At 40.5% G+C, this 20,105-nt stretch overlaps 1 protein-coding gene across 3 annotated transcripts; it reads left to right on the forward strand.

Annotated features, from left to right (window-relative positions):
* The first annotated feature begins 16 nt into the window (after positions 1 to 16).
* On the forward strand, positions 17 to 18,944 carry spring1 (SREBF pathway regulator in golgi 1). 3 transcript variants are annotated; one of them, XM_069930442.1, is made up of 5 exons: positions 17 to 241; positions 13,445 to 13,601; positions 13,835 to 13,986; positions 16,489 to 16,602; positions 17,661 to 18,944. In XM_069930442.1, exons 1-5 carry the CDS (start codon positions 131 to 133, stop codon positions 17,757 to 17,759), a joined length of 633 nt encoding a protein of 210 aa, XP_069786543.1. In that variant the 5' UTR covers positions 17 to 130; the 3' UTR covers positions 17,760 to 18,944. The 3 variants fall into 3 exon arrangements, with proteins under 3 accessions (XP_069786543.1, XP_069786545.1, XP_069786544.1); XM_069930444.1 differs by having other exon boundaries at positions 17,939 to 18,944; XM_069930443.1 differs by having other exon boundaries at positions 17,432 to 17,754.
* Positions 18,945 to 20,105: the final 1,161 nt, after the last annotated feature.

Below are 20,105 nucleotides of genomic sequence, written 5' to 3' on the forward strand. Positions count from 1 at the left end.
TTAGAGGTGGGGCGGGGTTTCGTTGTCTCTTGTCCTGCCCGAGGAGGGGTGCACGCCGTGGGACTTTCTGACGGCGTATGCGATGTGTTCGAGCCGGTAGCGCCACTCCGGGGTTTCGGAGAGCGGCCTCATGGTGCACTGCATCTCTATGGTTTGGCGCAAGGTGCTGAGGAAGCGTTGGGTTCTCGCCATAGTCTTCGGCCTCTCGCTCATCTATTTCCTGCGCAGCACCTTGAGACAGGTGAGATCACGCTAACCACCTCCCCCCCGCCGCCCCCACCCCTTCCCGACACACGGGCAGAGCCCCAACCCCCCCCCCCCACCCCCTTCCCGGTCCATCCGGATGCAGGGGCAGAGCCCCAACCTCCCTTCCCGGTCCATCTGGACGCAGGGGCAGAGCCCCAGCCCCCCCCCTTCCCGGTCCATCTGGACGCAGGGGCAGAGCCCCAACCCCCCCCCCCCCTTCCCGGTCCATCCGGACGCAGGGGCAGAGCCCCAACCCCCCCCCCCCCCCTTCCCGGTCCATCCGGACGCAGGGGCAGAGCCCCAACCCCCCCCTTCCCGGTCCATCCGGACGCAGGGGCAGAGCCCCAACACCCACCCCTTCCTGCTCCATTCGGATGCAGGGGCAGAGCCCCAACCCCCCCACTTCCCGGTCCATCCGGACGCAGGGGCAGAGCCCCAAACCCCCCCTTCCCGGTCCATCCGGATGCAGGGGCAGAGCCCCAACCCCCCTTCCTGGTCCATTCGGATGCAGGGGCAGAGCCCCCAGCCCCCCCTTCCCGGTCCATCCGGACGCAGGGGCAGAGCCCCAGCCCCCCCCTTCCCGGTCCATCCGGACGCAGGGGCAGAGCCCCAACACCCACCCCTTCCCGGTCCATCCGGATGCAGGGGCAGAGCCCCAACCCCCTTTCCCGGTCCATCTGGACGCAGGGGCAGAGCCCCAACCCCCCCCTTCCCGGTCCATCCGGACGCAGGGGCAGAGCCCCAACCCCCCCCCTTCCCGGTCCATCCGGACGCAGGGGCAGAGCCCCAAACCCCCCCTTCCCGGTCCATCCGGACGCAGGGGCAGAGCCCCAAACCCCCCCTTCCCGGACCATCCGGATGCAGGGGCAGAGCCCCAACCCCCCTTCCCGGTCCATTCGGATGCAGGGGCAGAGCCCCCAGCCCCCCTCCTTCCCGGTCCATCTGGACGCTGGGGCAGAGTCCCAACCCCCCCACTTCCCGGTCTTTCCGGATGCAGGGGCAGAGCCCCAACCCCCCCCCCCCCTTCCCGGTCCATCCAGATGCAGGGACAGAGCCCCAACCCCCCCCTTCTCGGACCATCAGGGCGCAGGGACAGATCCCCAACCCCCCTCTCCTATGTAATCCATCTTGAAATGGGTATATCACCCATGACTCTTCCCAATCTATCTTTGGTGTGGTAAGATATTCCCAACTCTGATGTCCAATCTATTAAGGGACAGCTGAAATTGCCCTAGCTCTTTTCCAATTAATTCTAAAAACCAATTAGAAAACTACCCCCCACCGCCCTCCTCATTTGTATTCACTGGAGACAGCTGAGGTTATCCTGATCTCCCTTCCCATTACATTCCAGACAGGTTGAGACTATTTGCCTCCCCAATCCCAACCTTTTGTTTTTATTCTACTGAGACTGGAGAAGCCACCCTACCTGGAGAAGCCACCCTACTTGGAGAAAGCTTGTGCAGACACAAGGAAAATGTACAAAAGTCCTTACAGAGAGCGCTGGACTTGAACCTTGGTCGTTACCACTGTAATAGCATTGTGCTAACTGCCATCCTTGAAATGCCACAGGCTCTGTTGATCCCCAAGAAATCTGCTTGTTCTCTTGATTCTCCCTTCCCTGAAATGGATTGACACCTGTTTGTTGTATGGACCAGTACAACTCCCTTCCTAAGAGTCCTTGCCCTGGCCAATTCATCTGGATCTTGCTATTTTTGAGGCAAGTTGTTGGCCCTGTTGGACTCGTGAACTCTGCTCAAAGGTCCTAGTTCTTCCCACCCCCATTATTCTGGGTTGGGTTACCCAGATTCCTAGCCTGGTGTCTTTTGGGCCCTGATTTTTAAATTTAGCTTCTCAGTGTATGAGAGATAAGTATCAACTAGTTCCAAGATGCTATTCTATGTAATAGAATGATAACCTTTAGACATAATTTTTTTTGTCCCAGCTCAGGCATTTTCTGAGAACAACAATTGGATCTGCAGAATGATTCCTTTATCTGCCTCCTGAAAACAGATGTTAAAAGTTAGAGATAAACCAAAAGACTAAAGATGGTCTGCATCTTAGGTTCTCAAAGGAAGTGGGTGTTGCTTGTCATCCGCCAAAATTCCCTGGCTTCTGGAGAGATTGCACAGGATTGAGAAACCTCAAATATAACACCACTTTTCAAAAAAAGACAGACAGAAAACAGGACATTCTAGGTCAGCATAACAGCTATTAGGAAACTGTTAAAAATCCATTATTAAAGAGATTGTAGCAGATATTTAGAAAGTTATGAGACAATCAAAATTTGTAAATGGTTTTATGAAAGGAAAATTGTGTAAGGACTGAGTGCTCTACTGCTCTTTCCTCCCAGTTTAATGAAACAAAGCACATTGAAGATACCCTGGACATTGTGAAAGAGAGAGTGAAGGTGGGAGGAGGAGATTCGCCCACACAGAAATGGAGATGTGTGGGAATCCTAAAAGTTAATGACCAGGTGAAATTGGTAGTGAAGAACGTGAATGCTGTGTTGGCATTCATTTCAAGAGGAATAGTGTATAAGGGTAAAGAGGTGTTGATGAGGCTCTATGGGACACTGGTGAGACCTCATTTGGAGAACTGTGTGCAGTGTTGGGCCCCCTATCTTAGAAAGGATGTGATATTGCTGGAGAGGGTGCAGAGGAGATTTACTAGGATGATTCCCGGAATGTAAGGGCTAACATTCGAGGGGTGTTTGGCAGCTCTTGGGTTGTATTCATTGGAATACAGGAGAATGAGAGGAGATCTTAAAGAAGCATTTTGTATTTTGAGGGGTGTTTGGCAGCTCTTGGGTTGTATTCATTGGAATACAGGAGAATGAGAGGAGATCTTAAAGAAGCATTTTGTATTTTGAGGGGTGTTTGGCAGCTCTTGGGTTGTATTCATTGGAATACAGGAGAATGAGAGGAGATCTTAAAGAAGCATTTTGTATTTTGAGGGGTGTTTGGCAGCTCTTGGGTTGTATTCATTGGAATACAGGAGAATGAGAGGAGATCTTAAAGAAGCATTTTGTATTTTGAAAGGTTTAGATAGGGTGGATACGGGTAAGATGTTTCCCTTGGTGGGTGAATCAAGGACAAGGGCTCATAGTCTGAAAATTAGAGGTAATCCATATAAAAAGGAGATTAGGAAGAACTTCATTAGCCACAGGGTCATTGATTTGTGGAACTCACTGCCGCAGACAGCAGTGGAAGTGAGAGTATTTAAACAAGAAATAGACAAGTATCTCATTAATGAGGGCATCAAGGGATATGGGGAAAAGGCTGGAAATTGGAACTAGTGTAGAGTAGCTCAGTGTAGATTTATGGAACAGACTCGATGGGCCTAGTGGCCTGCTTCTGTTCCTTTGACTTGTGATCTTGTGAGATATTTACACATGGAAAGGGTGGGGAGGGGGGTGGAGGTAATAGTGTTTTTTTTGGGGGGGGGAATCTCAATGAAAGAAACAGTGATAAGTCAGTTTTACTAGAGGGGTTCTGTATATACAATGTGAAAGGTGGCAGATAATTGACGTAGATCACAGCAGTTCACTTTAAAAAAAATAAATATCACTCTTTTTCATCATCCTAACACTTAGTCAATATGAAATGGAAACTATACAAGTAGGTTATTGAGGAGACTGAAAGTAAAACATGATTTTAAATGATTCAGAAGAAAATCTCATAAATTTGAAAATACTGGAAATACTCAGCTAGTGAAATGTGAAATAAAGTATTTCAGTTTGATTACCTTGCATCAGAGTTGGGAGTAGAGATAAAACAAGCAACAGTTGGGGAGGAGAAAGAGAAGAGGTTAACTGACAGGAGTGATGCTGCAAAGGGAATGGAGATCATTAATGTGACTGGAAAAGAAACAAAAGGTGATTCTGGAGAAGACATAACACAGTAATTAGCCAAAATGATCAATAGATGGTTGACTGCTGGAAATGTGAAATAAAAATACTGGTAATGCTGCTTATCTTACATTCTTGATCTCAGTGTTGAGTTCAGATAAGTGTAATATGTCCATTTGATTAATGTGCTCTGCCTTGAGCTAATGTTGAACTTTGCTGGAACAGCATGGAGGCCAAGGACAGAGAATGAGTGTGGAGTGAGATGGTCAATAAAAATAACAGTTGACTGGTGATCAGAATCGCGCTTGCTGACTACCAATCTGCAGTTAGTCTCCCAATGTTGAGATGAATTGCAATTTAGAAGGCTAAATTGAAAGAAATAAGGGTAACTTGTTACCTCATTCAGAAAGAGTAAGTGTTAAAGACCCTGATGTTGGGGAGAAAAGTGATAACATCTCCTGCTAATGTATGGGAAGATGAGTGGGTTAGCATCCATGTATGAATAGTCTTCAAAATCTTGAAAAGGGAGGAGAGCGGAACATGCAATGTTCATGGAATCGCACAAAATTCTTCAAATATGTCTAATATGGTGGAATCGAAGGTAAGGACATGGGGAAGTCGGTCCTGGTTTTGGGGTGGCTAAAAGGGTGAAATAAGTTCCGTATGAAATGGGACAGATGCATCTTGGGGCATGTTAATTGCATGAAATGGGACAGATGCATCTTTGGGCTTGTTAATCAGACTGCTCAAACTACAGGGAAATCACGTTGCTCTCCATTGCAGGCAAAATCTTCGCTAGGATTCTACTAAATAGAATAATACCTAGTGTCGCCGAGAATATTCTCCCAGAATCACAGTGCGGCTTTCGCGCAAACAGAGGAACTACTGACATGGTCTTTGCCCTCAGACAGCTCCAAGAAAAATGCAGAGAACAAAACAAAGGACTCTACATCACCTTTGTTGACCTCACCAAAGCCTTCGACACCGTGAGCAGGAAAGGGCTTTGGCAAATACTAGAGCGCATCGGATGTCCCCCAAAGTTCCTCAACATGATTATCCAACTGCACGAAAACCAACAAGGTCGGGTCAGATACAGCAATGAGCTCTCTGAACCCTTCTCCATTAACAATGGCGTGAAGCAAGGCTGTGTTCTCGCACCAACCCTCTTTTCAATCTTCTTCAGCATGATGCTGAACCAAGCCATGAAAGACCCCAACAATGAAGACGCTGTTTACATCCGGTACCGCACGGATGGCAGTCTCTTCAATCTGAGGCGCCTGCAAGCTCACACCAAGACACAAGAGAAACTTGTCCGTGAACTACTCTTTGCAGACGATGCCGCTTTAGTTGCCCATTCAGAGCCAGCTCTTCAGCGCTTGACATCCTGCTTTGCGGAAACTGCCAAAATGTTTGGCCTGGAAGTCAGCCTGAAGAAAACTGAGGTCCTCCATCAGCCAGCTCCCCACCATGATTACCAGCCCCCCCACATCTCCATCGGGCACACAAAACTCAAAACGGTCAACCAGTTTACCTATCTCGGCTGCACCATTTCATCAGATGCAAGGATTGACAATGAGATAGACAACAGACTCGCCAAGGCAAATAGCGCCTTTGGAAGACTACACAAAAGAGTCTGGAAAAACAACCAACTGAAAAACCTCACAAAGATAAGCGTATACAGAGCCGTTGTCATACCCACACTCCTGTTCGGCTCCGAATCATGGGTCCTCTATCAGCACCACCTACGGCTCCTAGAACGCTTCCACCAGCGTTGTCTCCGCTCCATCCTCAACATCCATTGGAGCGCTTACATCCCTAACGTCGAAGTACTCGAGATGGCAGAGGTCGACAGCATCGAGTCCACGCCGCTGAAGATCCAGCTGCGCTGGATGGGTCACGTCTCCAGAATGGAGGACCATCGCCTTCCCAAGATCGTGTTATATGGCGAGCTCTCCACTGGCCACCGTGACAGAGGTGCACCAAAGAAAAGGTACAAGGACTGCCTAAAGAAATCTCTTGGTGCCTGCCACATTGACCACCGCCAGTGGGCTGATATCGCCTCAAACCGTGCATCTTGGCGCCTCACAGTTTGGCGGGCAGCAACCTCCTTTGAAGAAGACCGCAGAGCCTACCTCACTGACAAAAGGCAAAGGAGGAAAAACCCAACACCCAACCCCAACCCACCAATTTTCCCCTGCAACCGCTGCAATCGTGTCTGCCTGTCCCGCATCGGACTTGTCAGCCACAAACGAGCCTGCAGCTGACGTGGATTTTTTACCCCCTCCATAAATCTTCGTCCGCGAAGCCAAGCCAAAAGAATCGTTTGAAGAATCATTTTGAAAGAAAAATAATTCAGTGGGTTGGACGGTATCTGCGGAGAAAAGAACAAGAGTTAACTGTTTGAACTTGATGGCATTTCATTAAAGTAAGAAATTAGCAATTCGGTTGCAGAAAAGGGGAGGGGTGAAGAGTACATCAGGAAATCTGTATTAGGGTGGTGACAAGCTGAGACACACAAGTTTGTGATGCTGACAGGAAGAGGATGGTGAAGGCTTGGTAAGTGCATCTGATCTGTCAGCAGAAGATATCAGTTGAAGGTGTTGAGATTGATGGGGGGGGGGGGTGCAGTTTTATTTCGCCTCAGGAATTTGTTGTGAGCAGAGTTCCTCCTTTCTATGTTGGTATTGTGCATTCCTGACTCTATGGCCAATTGTGGGTGGCTTTGCATTCTGATGTTGAGGATTAAATTCCTTCCACAAACCTATGCCTCACTACTTGAAGAATAAGATCTATATCTCTACCGCAGGGATGGCCTTTTGAGTAAGAGGATCTATAAAAATGGAAGTTGATCTTGTTCAGCATTATTTCCGAGCAGTGTGATTAAGGTGATTTGTAAAGACCTTGTTCAATAGTCTAGCCAAATTCCTAATAATTCTCAACCAACAACACAGAGCCCCTTTCAAGGAACATAAAAACTATGTTCACAGTACTTTCATAGAAACAGTAGGAATTAATTTTTAAAAATTTAGACATACAGCCTGGTACAGGCTATTTTGGCCCACAATTCTGGGCCACCCAATTAACCTACATCCCAGGTGCATTTCGAATGGAAACGAGCTCCTGGGGAAAACCCACACGGACATGGGGAGAATGTACAAACTCCTTACAAACAGTGCAGGATTCGAATCCAAGTCCGGATTGTTGGCACTGTAAAGGTGTTGTGCTAACTGCTGTGCCTTTACAGCTGTTTGGCCTTTCAATGCGGACGTAGCTGATGCACTCTCTCAAAACTATATGCCTATGTGATCCCTATGCTCTTTGATGTCTTTTGCATCAAGACATTTATCTATCTCCTACTTAAATCTATTAAGCAACACACGCTCTGTGGTAAGAAGTTTTAAGCATTCATCTCCTGCTTTAGTGAAGAACTTTCTCTTCATCATAATCCAATAACTCTGGCCTTGTAACCTGAGACTGTGATCCCTCATTTTAAGCATCCCAACCAGGGGTAAACACTATCCAGTCTGTTGATACCAGTCAGTATTTTGTAATTTTAGATCTTCATTAATTCTTCTAAATGGTAGTGAACACAGGCATGTGATTAATCCGTCCTTTCATCATGTGGGGTTTCACCTCCCAGGATTCAGGAAGCAAAGGATTATTTTTGAAGTGTAGTCATGATTCCAATATTGAAAATGTGGCAACCAATTTACACTCCGTAGTTAATTTAAAAAAAAAGCAAAATGACAATCATCAGATAGCAATATTGAATAGTGTTTTAATACTTACAAAAAAAAAATCAGGGAACATCATCCTTGCTCAAATAATATTAGGGGAGGCAAAATAATTTATAAATGTCTAGATCTCGGGAAGATGTTGCCCTGATAAAAAAAATCTTTTTTAAAATAAAAGTGAGATTGGAAAAGGCAATGTTTCAGATAATATTTTTGTAGATCAGAATGAGATCCAAGAATATTAAAAGCTATTTCTGGTATTGCAAAAGAGAAGTGACAGACAAATCAATAAACTCTGCCGGTAAGCTGGAGGAAAATATTTAAAGCAGGATCTGATTTTGTTTTTTTGATTCCAGAATATAGAATAGGTTTGAACCTGGACATATTTTCATCAGGGAGTCTGCAGCCATAAACTAGATATTTAGAATTGTGAGATGCACAAAATGATTATAGAAATTGAGAATATTTGTTTCATGTTAATAAATCTCAAGTAATATTGGAGAAATGACTGCCTGAAATCAATTGATTTCAATTACCTTGATTGCCATTATCTGGATGAAGGACTCAAGCCCGAAATGTTAGTTCTGTATCTTTATCTTTGCTATATAAAGACCGCTGTTTGACCTGCTGCGTTTCTCCAGCGTTGAGTTTTTACTTTTTGCCTAAAATCATTGCCTGCTGTTGCTACACACCTGCACTTAGCAGTGCTGGACCCAGCATGCTGCAGCTTGTCCAGTGCATGGCCTAGGCCAATATTCAGAGATGTTTTAAAAACTGTAAACATTGGAGCAAATAATTAGGAAAGCAGTCATGAAAAAGACAGTTGATTTTTAAAAATTCAAAAACGTTTTACCTTTCTGTTTGCTTCATAAATCTGCACCCTGCAGACCCCATTGCTGTCAGTGTAGATTTAGCTCGTATCCTTCAACACTGGAGAATCCTAGCAGGATAATGCTGTGTTGCTGTACTCCATATGGTTGCCAGCAGGGGTCTGTGGATGCCAAATCTGCCACTTGAGTCCTGGAATATCTAATTTCACCATGTATTTGCATAAGTCTGGAACGCAATTCTGTTTGATTGACTGGAACCGCTGGTTGCAGCCAGCACGATTCAGCCTAAGCATATCTCTCTGCATTGGGTACAGAAGATAGAGTACCACTGAAAGCAGCTGATGCTGCAGCAGGACCTCAGAAATTATGTTTACAATCAGCTTTGAATGATACAGGGTTAAATATGCACCAAAATGATCCAATTCCTTCATTGGTTCTTCTGCTGTGGGAGAACGAGCAATTTGCCCATGGATGGGAGCAGTTAAATTTGAGTAATGTGATGCTTTGGGGTTTGAGCAATACTTTTCTCCAAAGAAGAAGTAATTTGGTTTCAGGCCAAAGGAGAGTGATGCCTTCCTGATAAAAGCAGATGTTCAAATCGATACAGTCTATTCATCTCTGTTTAAGCTGTTTACCTGGAGGTAAAGAGAAAAATAATCCTCAGAAAAGTTGGAATCTAATTTTTTTTTTAAAAAAGCCTGATTTTTGTTTTCTGTGTATAATTAAGTATATTGGTGAATGTACTTCATTCAGGATTATCACACAAGAAAAATTGAGATAAAATCCACAAAAGTTCATTGATGTCTACACAATTATTTTCACCAAAAATTTTTTTTGAACTGATTGAAGGAGTGTAGATGGCAATATTTTTATGAAGAGCCTGATTGGAATGTGAGTTCAGGAGGAAATAAAAGCCTATTCAGTCGTGTAACTGATAGTGGGTTCCCATGCTGAAGGTAGGGTGAAAGAACTAGCTCGAGATAAGAATTCAGTTACCTTTCCAATCTGACAGATGTTTTGAATGAAATTGAATAAATATTAAAATAATTTTAAAAAATCAGATAAATAAAAAATGACCTTTTTTTGCATTTGTGCATAATTGATCAGGCAGACTTCACTGTGTTCACAGCATGTCACTAATTTTGTTCTGGAGGGATATGCTGGACCATCTGTACAAAGCCACGAAGATCTACCAACACCTGATAAGATCTAGAGCTCTGAGCGCCAGATGGTGATATCCACTCTTGGTAGCCCAGACCAACAGTGAACCAGAGAACCAACAGTGAATCAGGGAACCAGAGAAGGAGAACACTCCCTCTGCCTGAGAGAGGGCCCTACAGGGTAGGAAACCTCAGCAGAGGACCAGCGCAAGGCTCAGTGGCCAGAAGGCTCACACCAGGTTGCGGGCTGCTGGTGACCAGCTTTTTAACAGTTGGGTATCGGACTTGTGAGGGTGTTGATGGTGAACAGGGACCCCCCCCCCCCCAAAAGGCTCTGACAGCTTTCTAATCTCATCAGGGGTACAGAACTCAGGGTGAAGGAGGGTGACAGGGATGTCTGGAGGAAGTGAAGATTTCACATTTGGGTGCAACATTTACTATTCTCCCATAGGAAATGTTAACAGGTGTTTTCAAACTGGCTCAGAATTTATTTGAGCTTGATGGGCCTCAAAGACTTGCCAAGAAAATGGAAGCAAGTTTGGGTCTGTGTTATTAGCATTTTATATGATTCTCAGTTTTGCCACTCCATGGTACAGTTAGAACAATCAAATAGGTTTTATTTAAGAACAAATAAGATTTTTTTTGTCATCTCATCTTGTGAATCAGATTTTTTTTGTGTCTTCCACTGACAATGTTATCTAACTTACAGATATAAAATAAGCTAAATAACAGCAATATCAATTTGTTCTAACACATTGGTTGATCGACAAAATTTACATAAGCATAATATAAAATCATCTCTGAATTATTTATTAGCTAATACTGACATTGGTTTAAGCAATTTCTTAGATTCATGCAAAGATATAAAGTACATTAAAGTATTCAGTCATTACATTTGCATTGAATTACTGTGACTACATACTGATTATGTTCAATCCCAGATGGAAACTTTGTAATATGTAGTGTATTACCTATTTCTGGTTCAGCCAACAGGAGATTTCATGTTGTGTATTTGATGCAGTGAGGCCATAAATTTACTTAAGACCAGTGCACACAGAAAGAAATAGAGTTGAAGTTAAAAATCACTGTCTCTTTTCAAGCTGTTTGAAATTGTGACATTAATTTTGAAATTTATTATGTCCTAATATTTTTCTTTCAACTACTGTATTTGTTTCAAAAACAAGCCTCTAATGCTATCATGATAGGCCACAAAGCAGTGAATAGAAGAATAAATTACTTGCTTTATTCATGATAATCATTACTTTACATGTATTTACTTCTCTGGGGAAGTTCCTTTGAAAGGATATTTTGATGTTTGATATGAGGAATGTGGAGACTTGTGGGATGCAGATGGCTTCTGCCAGTCAGATGAAGAAATAAAGTCACCAACAAGACTCCTATTTGAGTAAAGGAAAGACCATGAATTTTTATAACTCCATGCGTGTCCTTAGGACATTAGAGCTAATGATCTGTTTCTGCACTGCAGCCAATTTATCCACACCTCTTATACCTGGTATATTATGTATCTTTAATTATTTTAGTTGAGAGAAATATTTTCAAGGGCATCAGGAGAATTTCATTGAATAAAACCTTGTTTTTTAAAAAAATCACGAGTTTACATTTTGTCTGAAGAATAACCTCAAAACTACATTGAATTATATCCTCAAGCCTCAGGAAAGGGTCTGGAACAAAAATAATCCTGCTTTGATTCAAAATGGACGAGTAGATGGATTCTCCACCTACTTGACTATAATAATGCAAGAATGTTTTCAAAGAAGAGAAGCGTTGATAGTTAGTTTAGCAATTCCTTCTCAAAATGGAATAAATACAATATCAAGTAGATATTTCAAAGGAGATCCAGATAGTTATCACTTGAATGTGATCAGAATAAGCATAACTCTTGTTGGGGAACTCATTAAAGGTTTGTTTTGTATAAAATGAAACCTAGAGTTTGTGTCGTGAGTCACTGAGGAATTAATCCATTCACTTTGAACTTGAACCTAATAACAGACTGTCCAGCAGCAATAAATTTGCAATAAAAAGAGCAATTTTTGAGGAGGCACTCAACTGGAGCAAAATACAGAAAAGGAAAACTAACCCATCCTGTCTGAGTTGGAACTGGTTGTATAGATGCTGATAATGAGTCCATTGCATCTGTTGTTATGCCACATCTGCCTGTGAAAGGGATGGGACGGAGGACAATGCAGCCAAATGGATTTCTTAAGCCAGTTAGCTGCCATGAGAGTGATTGAATGCTTCAGTTGGAATTATGATCCTGATGATCTTGGACCATGGCCGTTTTAAGCTTAAGATAATTGTACTCAGTATAATTGATTACAAATAGTGTTTTGTTTTTGTTTGTATCTGGCTCTTCTTACAAGAACCTGAAATGGGTATGAGACCATCTTTTTGCTGTGATTCTGTGGCTAAGTTCTGATTGATTCATTGACAACTTTTATTTAAATACAAATTCAACAAATTATCAAAATGAATAATACATTAGATAATGCAGATTTTAAATATAGAGGTTAAAAAAAATTAAAACTAAGCTTCTCTAGTTAAAGTAACTGAATCATTTGAATAAAGATTTTGGCAAAAAAAGTGAGTATCTGTTCAGTGGGTTATTTTCGTTTGTAATTACTTGTGGCAAATTAATGTATCGAGTGCCCTAACATTTGTAAAACATGAATCATAGTAATAGCTAAAGCTGTTAATGAGTCTTTTAATCATCAATTTAAGAAATGTCTTTAATTAAAATTGTCATTTATTCATAATGGCTTTTTTAAATAATCTGATATATGCAACAGATGTTTAAAAATTCAGATCTTATCCAGGCAATCAGTTGGGTTGTTAACACATTGGTAGTGTGCTGCACAACCATTTAACTACCATGTTAAAGTTCATGATTTTTGAACAGTTACGCAATGTTAATTACATTAGTGTGTAGAACTCAACTGACCAAAATAATGATTGGAGTTTACTTTTCAATTTGGATCAAGAAATTCAATCCTGCTTACATCCTACCTCTAATTCTGCAGAGAACTGGTAAAGAAAATTGTCAGAACCTTGTCAGGGTTGGGCAAAACCGCTCCAATCAATATTAAAAACTTCAGCTGTATATCAAGCATATTGCATGGTTCTGAAGTGTTGACAGTAAATGCAATATTTGGTAATCACTCTTTTTTTTTGGGTTATAACACATCTACCTTGGTTTAGTGATGGTATTCTTGTATTGGAATCCCAGGGATTCAAGCTCCACTCCAGATATTATCCCCATATTTCCAAGATAGCATGACTGAGTGCTGAAGTTCTGTCTGCCTTGTTCCACTGGCTGTTAGACGAGTCTTGCCACTCTTTGGAAAAAGGGTAGAGAAGTTCTCTCACTGTGTTGTCAAGCACTTGTATCCAAAACAATATCTCGAAAACCCATTGATTTGTGCAAATTCATTTATGCTTTCCCTTTATTATAATGGTGATAATACTTCAAAAATACAGAGTACTTTAATTATTTGTGCCATAGTTTGAGACACCTCAAGATTAGAAATATCTCAAAAGTTGCTGTTGATGAAATACGTTATTAGTGCTATTAACTTTTTGTACCTACTCTTTCTTGCTTAATACCATTAGGAAGAAAGAACAGTACTCGACCGAAATTTATTGCAGCTTCGAGGTTCTGAACGGCAAATTGTATGGAAAGTGCGTTTTAATCTTGGTAACAGCAGTAGACAGAATGCGCGGTGTCGAAACTCCATCCAGGGTAAACTACTAATAACAGATGAACAAGGTGAATATATAAATTCCAACTGCTGATTGCATCCTTTCCTAAATACATCAGGCTAACTGTTAATTGTCATGTGATGTTTTTTTAAAAAAAAGGTGGATAATCTTCTGAATAATGTGCATTCCATAACATATTGCCATTCTTTCCCCCCCCCCCCCCCCCCCCCGGAACAGGTTGTACATCTCCTTAAAAAATGTTTAAAGATTTATTTCCTTATTGCTTCTATTTTATTGCAGGCTATGTGTGTGAAAGGAAGAACCTGCTGGTAAATGGCTGCTGCAGTATAAATGCACCAAGCACAAAACTGTATGCATGTGACACCTGCCTGCCCAATGACTGCTGTAGTGTGTATGAGTACTGTGTTTCTTGTTGCCTGCAGCCAAATAAGGTGAGAAAGTATCTTTCATAGTGCAAATATAAATAGTAAATGTTTATGTGAGTTGCTAAATTCTAACTGTTAATACCAGTTATGAATAGGCTATTGCATGTTTCAGCATTAAAAATCAGATAGGAAATTTAGCTTTCATGGTGATTGAGTTCCTAGTTATGCAGCACAACCTATCTACCTTGACCAAGCTGCTTACCTGTGCAGTTCTATTTAATTGTTTTTGGCCCACGTCCCTCTAAACCTTTCTATTGAAATGTGTTTTTAAATGTTGCAATTGTGCCTGCTTCTACCACTTTCCTTGGCACCTCATTGCAAATACAGTAAAACCCTGTTATCCGGAATTCAAGCAACAGGCAAAAAAAATGAAGTAAATAAATACCATATACTCATGTAGTCGATCCAACGTAATAGTTGACCCTTTTTTTTTTACAGCCCAAAAATCATATGTTTTCCACAGATGGCATTTGAATCTTTCCTCTCTCACCTTAAAACTTAATCCAGTCTTGCTTTAGACTTCGGTACCATGGAGGAAAAAGAAATGTGACTACCCACCTTGTGTATGTCCCTCAAATCATATGTTTTCCACAGATGGCATTTGAATCTTTCCTCTCTCACCTTAAAACTTAATCCAGTCTTGCTTTAGACTTCGGTACCATGGAGGAAAAAGAAATGTGACTACCCACCTTGTGTATGCCCCTCAAATCATATGTTTTCCACAGATGGCATTTGAATCTTTCCTCTCTCACCTTAAAACTTAATCCAGTCTTGCTTTAGACTTCGGTACCATGGAGGAAAAAGAAATGATGTCCCTCATGATTTTTTTTGAAAACTTATTTAAAATTGTGGTTCAGCCTCCTTCCCTCCATAGACATCAATTCCAGCCTATCCAGTTTCCCCTAATCACCCAAGCCATCTAGTATGTAAATAGTATGTCATATTTAAAGGTATATAATACAATAAAATCCTTAAAGTCCAGACTGCTCAGGGATTGGGTCAGTTCAGATTTTTGAATTTTCTGTATTCTCAGGCAGTACTTTTAAAATTCAGATTTAAGGAGGAATGAAGAAGAGATGAATAGATACATTTTGATAGATTATTCATTAGCAAATATAGCATGCTTCATTTATCATAACGTGCAGTTTTAAAGAAAAATAAAATCAACATTTTTTACTACAGAAATAGAGCATGTAATGCTTTAAATTGAGTTTAAAAATCAACATTATAAAAGAAATACAGAATACAAATTAATATTTTTGTGATAATATTACCTGTATTAAGCGTGGTCGCTTGTTGCTGCTGTACTTCTGTGGCACTTACACGTGCACGCACACAAAAGCCCACTAAATTTAAAAAGTTTGAGAGTCCAGATTCTCGGATGGTTCAGATTTCTGGCATCTGGATTTTTCCTGTAGTTGAAAAGTACTTGCAAGATATTCAGCAGGATTATATTTGGGTTGAAATCATTTTGGCAGTAGTAAATAGATGTATTTCATCCATCTAAATACTTCATTAATTCAGGCTTAATATTGATTTATAGGGAATTGACTTGAAAAATATTTGCTTCAGTAATATTTTGATTTTTGTTGAAAAGTATAGTATAGAATATCACTGCACAGAAATGGGCCCTTCGGCCATTTATGTCACGCCGAACTATTTTTCTGCCTAGTCCCACTGACCTGCATCCAGTCCATAGCCTTCTAGACCCCTGCCATCCATGTATCTGTCCAAATTGTTTTTAACTGTTAAAATTGAGCCTGCAATCATCACTTCAACGAACAGCTTGTTCCACACTCCCACAAGTTCCTTCCCATGTTCCTGAAAAAACATTTCCCCTTTCACCCTTAACCCATGCCCTCTAGTTTGAATCTCACCTCAGTGGGAAAAAAACCTATCTACATTTCGTCTGTCTCTACCTCTCATAATTATGAATACTTCTATCAAATCTCCTTCATTCTTCTCTGTTCCAGGAAATAAAGTCCTAATCTTTTAACCTTTCCCTGTAACTCAGATCCTGAAGTCTGGGCAACATCCTAGCAAATCTTCTCTGCATTCTTTCAATCTTATTGATATCTTTCCTATAGTTAGGTGACCAAAACTGCACACAAGATTCCAAATTTGGCCTCACTAATGTCTTGCACAATTTTACCAAAACATTGCAACTTCTATTCTCAGTACTTTGATTTATGAAAGCCAAAGTGCCAATAGCTCTTTACAACCCTAGCTACCTGTGTCACTGTTTTCAGGGAAGCTGTATCTTTATTCCACATCACTCTGTTCTACCGCACTTCTCAGTGCCCTACCACTTATCGTGTATGCCCTTTCTTGGTTTGTCCTTCCAAAATGCAAGTCTTCAGACTTGTCTGCATGAAATTCTATCAGCCATTTTTAATGTGCAAACTTTCTTCATGAATTAACCTTACAAATATAAAATTGTCTTATTTCCAGGTAGCATTTGAACTACTTTATTTCTAACTGTCTGTAATGTATTTTCCTCATTTTCAGCAACCTTTATTAGAACGTTTCCTCAATAGGGCTGCAGTTGCCTTTCAGAATCTGTTTATAGCCGTCGAGGACCATTTCGAGCTCTGCCTGGCAAAGTGCAGAACATCATCTCAGGTTTGTAATGAATTGAGTTTTGGTGACTGCAAGTTAATTAAAAATGCATAATACAAATTAATTATTAAGTTCAATTTATCACTATTTTTGTATAGGATATTTATTTGTAATATATTATCCTGCAGTTAGAACAAATCCAGTTTTTCATTTCATTTGATTGGAAAAGCAATTGGCTGACTTTCAGATTGGCTGCATTTAGTTTTAAAACATAACTTAGTCAAAATACACTGAATAATTTCTGATTGTTTTATAGCTACACTTGTAAGAAAATATTTTGTTGTAAGATGTATGTTCTGAAAGTGTAACTTGGACTGGTGAATGCAAAGTGATGGTTTGAATAAAGTCTGATGGAATTTTTCCCACTGTCTCAGTTAGAGGGAAAATAAATAAATGAGGAAGAAAATTCTAAAGATTTATCATATTCCAAAAGAGAGTATCTTTCCTTACCTCTGTATTTAAGAAATAAGATTAGATTTTGCCTTACTCAGTGCCTTCTGAGTTTTGTATGAAGAAGCCCATGATAATGTTACCATAAATATTGAAAAACAATCAGGGAGCACTCACCCTTTCAATGACAAGGCCCCTTCAACTCAACTAAAGCAAACTTGCTTGTGTTATAAGAAACTGAGAGGAGTGGGGTTGAGGGAGCTGGAATGAATGGAAACTGAAGATCGTGAAAAAGTGGTGGTGAGGGGAAAGGGGACTGGGGAATAGGTTTAATGAAAAAAAATCTGAAGATGAGGTGAGGAATGGGGCATAGAAATTTGAGCAAGTGTGTGTGCTGCAACATGACTATAGTCCTCAAGTATTACTTTCCCCCCCTTTGTAGAGTGTTCAACATGAAAATAACTACAGAGACCCTGCTGCAAAGTATTGCTATGGAGAAGATCTACCAGAGTTGCTTCCACTGTAATCTACATTGTTAAAATGGGAGTGATAACTAAGGCATATTTTCTTTGGGCATCCTTTCACTGTGGAAGAAATTGAGATTTTCTTAAAATAAGAAACTGCAATAACTTTCTTTTCTATATCGGTATTTAATATTTATTTTATTTTAGCTTTTGAAATGCCTTGATTACAGCATTCAAGACAACCAAATGCCAAACAGTATCCGTCTAAATCTGTCATTAGTGTTGTGCGGAATATTGCAGCATTAGCAAACTACTGCCAGGAAATAAAGAATCGTCTGCTGCACTAATTACAGTTTATTTGCATATTTGGAAATTAATCTGTGCAAGATATGTAAATGTATGCATATGTTTATCAGAATTAAGACGTACACAACACTTGATTTATGAGCAGTTCAAGCTTCTTCCTTGTTTGATTGTCACTTTAGATCTTGCCAATTCATGAAGGACAGTAAAATATTGGAGACGAGTGAGTAATGATGTTTGAGGTAGGAAAATTGAATTGATTCAGTGAAGTATACAAAGGTTGGAGAGTACTTGAATTGCTCATAGCAGGTTATCTCCAATTTAAACATTATGCTTATTGTAGAATATTGTATATTAGTAATACTGAAATTACATCAACAACAATGTGGGGTTAGAAATTTTTGTTGAGTAGTAATGATGAACTTGTAATAATGAACACACATTGAATTCAATCTCTTATATTTTGTTTCTTTGAAGTTGATATAATGGAGTTTCAGAAGCTGAGTTCTTTGTGCATTATTGCATTGTTTTGTGTTTGCAGCAGGAGATACGTTCCTATCATGTGGTATCTTACTTGATTTGTACAAATTAAAGATCATTTGTAATCTCTGGATGTTGCTGGTAATGCCCGTACTCCCAAGGTGACAATCCATTAATCAATGAAAGATAAAGCTGAAGTTTAAAGGGACATTTTCTCTACTATGGATAACGCAAAAACAAAATCAGAAAAAATAGCATGTTCATGTTTTTTTTTGACAGACCTCTTGAATAAGGCAGTTGAATTGAGGGAAAGGAAGGAATAAAACACTGCAGATAGAACAAGCTCTTGTAATAGTCTCAGTTTTAAAATTGCACTTTTTCATTGAACGTTTAAGGTTGAAAGAGTTGTCGTGCATTTTTCCCCCCATTTATTAGTTTCTCGGCATATGAGCTGGATATGAAGGATCAGTAAATAAAGAACCTTAAAACTGAATAATTATTATTTTGTATTTGTATGTATTAAACACACTGTTATGTTAAGAATTTTATCCTGAGGAGTTGCACTAAGTTGTGTGCATTCATTTCTTGTTTCATATTTGAGGTTTCTGTTAACTTGGTATAAATTTAATTTAATTTGTGTCTGGCATTAAGTGGAAATGTAACTACAGTATGAATGAATATATTTTTGATGTCCATGAAATAATATTAAATGACAGTTAAAGGAGTTGACATCTGTAACTTGTTCATTATTTTGTTACCGTATTTTATGTCTTGGCCTTTCATTCGCCTCAAGTATCTCCTTGCTCACCTTTATCTCTAATTCAAGTTTCCATGCTGATTCAGTTCACTTGTAACATTTCCACTAATAATTGTAGTTCAGAATAATCGTTGTATTGTAGAGCTGATATCCTTGGTTAGATTGCTAGCTATGCTGGCCGAGAGAGAACACCATCCGCATTGGGCATTATTCCAACAGTGAGTAAATATCTGCTCGTTGAACATTTTAATCAAAGTCCAATGTGTTTTTTTAAAAAAAAAACTCTCCAGCAGTCAAAACCAAACAATTTATGAATGAGGCTTGACATCTCAGTGGATGTGCACTTGTTACCTAAATGGAAGTTCACTGCTTCTATTTTGTTTTGTCTTGCTTTACTTTGAATTGAAACAGAGTCAACAAAATGAACATTTCCAAACTCAAGCAAAATCTACAATGTAAATCCACCCCTCATGGCAAAATCATGTCATGTATGTTTCATTTTCCCAGGCCTTTATCATTTGCATCCAATGTCAGTATTATTTATTCCAGCATAAATGTACAATTTTAAATATATATTTGAGTTGAAATGTGTTTCTGTAAGTAATTATAATTAGGAGAAATATTGTGAAAGTTCAGGCCAATTTTGAAACATGGATTCCCATCTGCCTTGGTTGATGGAGATCTCTGTGTCTCTCTTTCTCTCTCTTTCCCCCCCAAACAGTACTGAGATAGAATTCCCCTAGCCTTCACCTTTCACCTTGCATCCAACAGCTTTTGTCATCTTCACAAGTTGCAACAGGATCCCATGTGAAGCACATCTTCCAAATTCCCAATCCTTTCTACTTTCTGCAGGGACTACTCCCTTTGTAATTTCCTGACCCACCTCTCCCCTGTCCCCAGGCACATTCTCCTGCAACTGCAGGTGGTGCAACACTTGTTCTTGCATCTCCTTCCTCACCACCATTTAGAAACCCAAGCACCTTCTCTCGGTGAGGTAATGTTTCACACGCATCTCCTCCAACTTCAGTTGTACTTGGTGCTCCTGATTATGGCCTCCACGTTTTGTCTACTATGTCTATCCCGAGCCTGCATGACCTTCCACCTCCCTTTCC

The sequence above is a fragment of the Narcine bancroftii genome, chromosome 4 (genome assembly GCF_036971445.1).
Source record: "Narcine bancroftii isolate sNarBan1 chromosome 4, sNarBan1.hap1, whole genome shotgun sequence".
In the NCBI taxonomy this organism is placed as follows: domain Eukaryota; kingdom Metazoa; phylum Chordata; class Chondrichthyes; order Torpediniformes; family Narcinidae; genus Narcine; species Narcine bancroftii.